Source organism: Pristiophorus japonicus, chromosome 14 (assembly GCF_044704955.1).
Source record: "Pristiophorus japonicus isolate sPriJap1 chromosome 14, sPriJap1.hap1, whole genome shotgun sequence".
Classification (NCBI taxonomy): domain Eukaryota; kingdom Metazoa; phylum Chordata; class Chondrichthyes; family Pristiophoridae; genus Pristiophorus; species Pristiophorus japonicus.
Genome location: NC_091990.1, coordinates 169,943,380 through 169,949,379, shown reverse-complemented (window position 1 = coordinate 169,949,379; position 6,000 = coordinate 169,943,380). Strand labels below are relative to the sequence as shown.

General features: G+C 40.9%; 1 protein-coding gene across 1 annotated transcript in view; it reads left to right on the top strand.

The window, feature by feature from the left end:
- The first annotated feature begins 1,342 nt into the window (after nucleotides 1-1,342).
- Nucleotides 1,343-6,000, top strand: part of LOC139279656 (synaptotagmin-7-like) — a 287,107-nt gene continuing 282,449 nt past the window's right edge. The window contains exons 1-2 of the mRNA XM_070898762.1: nucleotides 1,343-1,354; nucleotides 2,265-2,344. Of these exons, the coding sequence (XP_070754863.1) occupies nucleotides 1,343-1,354; nucleotides 2,265-2,344 (92 nt within the window). The remainder of the gene's footprint in view (nucleotides 1,355-2,264; nucleotides 2,345-6,000) is intronic.

Sequence of the window (6,000 nt, the reverse complement as noted above, 5' to 3'; positions counted from 1 at the left end):
CTGCGCGTGCGCGCACGCTCCAACGCGCACGCGCAGAGTTGCCGGCACCACGAAGGCTCATTTAAATTGTATCCGCCCCCTGCTGCTTAGAAAATCGGCTCCAAGGAGCTCGAGAATATCGGATTTTTTTTAGGCGCAGTTTTCGGCGCGAAAAACAGGCGCCCAGCTCGGAGGTGCGCTGTTTTTGCCGCGGCACGAAACTTGGGGCTAATATTCTAGGTGAGGCCTCACTAAGGTCCTGTACAACTGCAGTAAGACCTCCCTGCTCCTATACTCAAATCCCCTAACTATGAAGGCCAACATACCATTTGCCGCCTTCACTGCCCGCTGTACCTGCATGCCAACTTTCAATGACTGATGAACCATGACACCCAGGTCTCGTTGCACCTCCCCTTTTCCTAATTTGCCGCCATTCAGATAATATTCTGCCTTCGTGTTTTTGCCCCCAAAATGGATAACCTCACATTTATTCACTGCATCTGCCATACAAATACACAAATCGCTAAAAGTTGCGACACAGGTTGGCAAGGCCATAAAAAAAGCAAACCGAGCACTAGGGTTCATTTCTAGAGGGTTAGAATTGAAAAGTAGAGAGGTTATGCTAAACCTGTATCGAACCTTGGTTAGATCACACTTGGAGTACTGCGTACAGTTCTGGTTGCCATATTATAAAAAGGACGTAGAGGGACTCGAGAGGGTGCAGAGAAGATTTACAAGGATGATACCAGAAATGCGAGGGTATACATACCAGGCTGGGTCTCTTTTCTCTTGAAAAAAGAAGGCTGTGGGGTGACCTAATAGAGGCCTTTAAAATTATGGAAGGTTTTGATAGAGTGGATACAGAGAGGATGATTCCACTTATGGGGAAGACCATAACTAGAGGCTATCAATATAAGATAGTCACCAAGAAATCCAACAGGGAATTCAGAAGAAACTTCTTTACCCAAAGAGTGGTGAGAATGTGGAACTCGCTACCACAGGGAGTGGTTGAAGCGAATAGTATTGATGCATTTAAGGGGAGGCTGGATAAGCATATGAGGGAGAAGGGAATAGAGGGTTATGCTGATGGAGTTAGATGAGGAAAGATAGGATGAGGAAAGATAGGATGAGGCTCGAGTGGAGTATAAACGCTGGCATGGACTGGTTGGGCTGAATGGCCTATTTCTGTGCTGTATATCCTATGTAATGTAATCCTGTGTAATTTTCAAAGCAGCATATCTTTGTATCGGTTTTATACTAAAATGAAACCTTTGTCTTAATGCAATGGAAGACCTATATACAAACTTTTAAATGGGCCTTAATGTGCTTATTACATATTTGGGACTTGTAATGGATATTCTGAATGTGTGAAGATGTAATTGATAACCACTGTGCAACATTCTAGTACTTAGTCAATCATACAGCATGGAAGGATCGATCTCCCTTGTGCTTGGACACACACAAAGGAAGCCAAGATCCAGCATCTAGTCACATGTACCAACATGAACATCACATGAGTAAAACAATTACATCCATGGGTCCCTGATTTAAGTTCTGGACTATCTAGGGTCATAATTAACCAGCAGAATCTATAACTAAAAGAAATGAGAAACCATATTTATGAAATACTTGCTTTGGAGGCAGTTCAGAGAAGGTTCACTAGGTTGATTCCGGAGATGAGGGGATTGACTAATGAGGAAAGGTTGAGTGGGTTGGGCCTCTACTCATTGGAATTCAGAAGAATGAGAGGTGATCTTATCGAAACATAAAAAGATTATGAGGGGGCTTGACAAGGTGGATACAGAGAGGATGTCTCCATTGATGGGGGAGACTAGAACTAGAGGGCATAATCTTATAAGGGGCCGCCCATTTAAAACTGAGATGAGGAGGAATTTCTTCTCTGAGGGTTGTAAATCTGTGGAATTCGCTGCCTCAGAGAGCTGTGGAAGCTGGGACATTGAATAAATTTAAGACAGAAATAGACAGTTTCTTAAACTATAGGGGTTATGGAGAGCGGACTGGGAAGTGGACCTGAGTTCATGATCGGATCAGCCATGCTCATATTAAATGGTGGAGCAGGCTCGAAGGACTGTATGGCCTACTCCTGCTCCTATTTCTTACGTCCTTATGTTCTTATATTATAACCAAACCCATGTTTTATATTTTCCCCACTGAAATACATACAGGTATCACCAAAACACACACTTTATCATTATTGTAAAACATGTAATGCATTTCTTTATTATTAAATGATTTCTCTCTTTTTTCCCCCTCTATTTTTAAAGGGTAAAAGACACAAGAGTTCATTGGAAGCAGTCAACACACCAGATTCCAACCGAGGCCGCAATGAGAAGAAAGCCATCAAGTAGGTGCTGTGGGCATAAAATCAGGGAAGGGTTGGAAAGGTTAAGACTCACAGCCACTGATCTTTTCTCCAACTAAAGTTGTTGCGTTGGCTTCAAGTGATAAATGGTGCTCCTTGCTCAACTATAAATATTTCATTGTCGTTTTAAGATGTCACTCACATATGTCCGTTTTTATCGTCCATTTTGGTGATATGAACCTTTTTGGAACAGCAGCAAAATTTCTTCACAAAGGTTTCCATTCCTCATATAGCCTGTGTGTATCCACAGATATGTAGGGAGATCTGATGTACCATCTTTGCAGCTCAGAAGGCACAAAGTCATGTGTTTGACTCTGTCCTTTTATGATTTTTAAGTGTGTGGTTCTGTTTGGGGCAGGGAACAAAATCCAGCATTGAGAGGTACTGCTCCACTTCAGTAATAATGGTGACTATTTCTCCTGCAGCTTATACAAAATAAGGGAAAAAAATGGAAGAAGGGAAGAAGTATGAGAATAAAACTTTATGGCTTGTCCTCCTTGTAGCACTCAAGAGAGTGTAGTTAAACCTGAGAGGCAGCAGGAATTCTCGGGACTACTCCTGTGATTTATATTGGGGTAAAATTACAATTTTGTTCTTTAGCTGCAACGCCATTCGCTACAGCTTTTAGACTATAATGATATACCATGTTTGACACTTTTTCCCTTTTTTAAGCATTGGAACCTGAGAGGCGTTGCCTGCAGCTCTGATGAAGTGATAAAGATTACTCTGTCCACTGAGATTTGCTGGAAAACTGCCGTTTCAGACAAGGCGTTTGTCACACACGTCAATGAAAATATATCTCTATCTGACACTAGAAAATGAGCCAAATCCAATTCCTTTCTTTGTTATCTTGCTGTTGAATATCTCTAAATCAATTTGAACTGTTTTGCTGATCACGGCTTGTAGGGCAAAGTCTGGGTGAAAGTTTTAACTATAAATTAGGTCTTGTGGATTGTAAATTGAGTTATTTTAACTTGTTAAATCTGATTTTCACTTTTACTTTTTCTTCCAGTTAAACACAATTAGCATTCAGCTTAAAGATTTGAGTACTAAAATTGCCAGTCCAATCATCTCCAATATAGGTTTTATGTTCTACCCACCACTGGTACAGGACCCGGTGACGGACTGGACTAATACGGTCTACTTTAGTAGAGGTTATATGCGGTACACATTGCTTCATATCTAACTTGAAAATTCTATGGAACAGGGCAGTCTCTCTCTGGGTGAGCACTGCAATAGTTCTACACTGGGCCCTATATCTGTGGCCCACATATTCTGGCCTTCGTTCACTGTCTGCAGCACGAGTACTGGAAATGGTCCAGTAATGATAAAAGCCTGGTGCTTATGTTCGAGGATTTCAGCGACTCGATGGTTATATGGTGCTTATTCTGTATCATCACTTAGCTCGGGATTCCGTTATTCGACACACCTGATGTTGATCAACAGAACATGCATTGCTTCCCTCTGTCCTTTCATTAAGTTTGCTAATGATGGTAATCCCACTTTCTGAATTGCGACATGAGGAATTTTGCCTTCAGAAGTTCAGCAAGATATTGAGACAAGACCAGATAAAGAGTTACTTCATCTTGTGCATCCCATTCTCTGTTTCATTCCATTGCCGGTGTACATTGAGACACTATTTTGCAGAGTAGAAGCTTGGATGAGAGAGTTATAGCTTACAACATAGTACATGACACAATGGACAATGGACCTCTGTATCCTCAAACAACAGGTACATTCCAAAAGAGCTTGTCTGTTGCCCGTTGATCATTTATGATTTTGTAGCTCTCATTTTCATTCCATTTTTGAAACAAAAAGTGAAATATATACTCGGCCCTGAAAGAAGAAAATCTTCCCATCATTTTATGATTTGTTACAATATTATTCTGCAATAATATCAAAATAGATTTTCTAATCGATCAATATAATTTCAGTACTACATTTAATTTCCATTAATTTCTGTAATCCAGTCTTGGGATTTAGGTGATGTACACTTGAGATTTACTCATGCCTTATAATGTTGTCTGTAGCCCTCGATTAAGTTACAATCTTGATGCTGACTCCCAGTCATTATCATAGGCAGTCCCTTGGAATCGAGGCAGACTTGCTTCCACTCCCAAAGTGAGTTCTCTGGTGGCTGAACAGTCCAATATGAGAACCACAGACCCTGTCATAGGTGGGACAGACATTCGTCGAGGGAAGAGATCGGTGGGGCTGGTTTGCTGCGCACTCCTTCTGCTGCCTGCGCTTGATCTCTTCACGCACTGCGTTGAGACTCGAAGAACTCAACGCCCTCCCGGGTGCACTTTCTCCACCTCGGGCGGTCTTCGGCCAGAGTCTCCCAGGTGTCAGTACTCCATAATTCTGTGCATCACCAAATTTTATTTCGGTGGAAATGCTATAACGATGTCACAGCAGCCTAAACACCTTATCACATCCACGAAGAGTTTCTGAATACCTATCGAGGCAATTCAAAGTGCTCTTATCTCATTGCGATTTGCTCGATTTCCTTGGTCTTTTTTTTTGTTCCCACCCCCAACTTTTCCTCAATCAAATTATAATTGTAATTTGTAATCTGGCCTGTAATAACTTATGGTCCAAGTGTAAAATGCACCAATCTGTAAATTACAGCTTTATTTTAAATGAACCTTTTTCAGTAAAATGACTTATAAATTGTTTCTCTTTATAGTCACACCTCCCAATTTCTGATTTTTTTTTCCCTAAATATTTTGTGTTCATCAAGCTGAAGGATATTTGTGCTGGGAAATAGAGCACTTTTCATTTCAGGCACACAGCTCAGGTATAGCATGGTTAGATGCATAAAATTCCCAACAAGGTACTTCAGCCCCAGCCTCAGAAGAACACCCGCTATTAAACCACTGTTGCTTTCCATTTGCCACACCAGGTATCGTGTGGTCTCACTGAGATGGTCAATTTAGTGCCATTAGGGGCAGTTCTGTACTGAGAGTTCATGGCCATTAGGAAACGGGATTGAGGTTACCAGACTTGTGGAGAAAGCACTTAAAGACTATAATGCCAATAATTTCATTATCATCAAAGGGAGTCCCTCGGAATCGAGGAAGACTTGCTTAACATGAGTTCTTAGGTGGCTGTACATTCCAATACGAGAACCACAGTCCCTGTCACAGGTGAGACAAATAGTCGTTGAAGGAAGGGGTGGGTGGGACTGGTTTGCCGCACGTCAATAATTTGCACACTAACTGTAACGGCAGCTCAAGGTCATTTTGTGTAGTAAACATTAACCCTTTAAAGACTACCAGAATATTTGTAAGTTAATTGTTAATTAACCAATGATCACAATAACAAAGACACATTCTGCAATTGATAAGTTTCCCCACCTGTTCTAAATATGTCTGGCACTGATGTTTTCTCCTGTTTGAAGTCACAGCAGTGGCAGGAGGTTGTCAAATGCCCTCCATCTGAATATACAAGCAAGAGAAGTAGGTATCAGCAGTTTCAAACCAATGCTTTTTTAAAAAAAATTTATTTTAGCATAGAAATAATTAGTCGGCAAATATTTTTATTAACAAAACCTTAGATTTCAAATTTTAAATAAGTTATGTTTTATAATTCAACTCTTGCACAAAGCAGTGGAGTTAAAGACACTCCCTTACTGC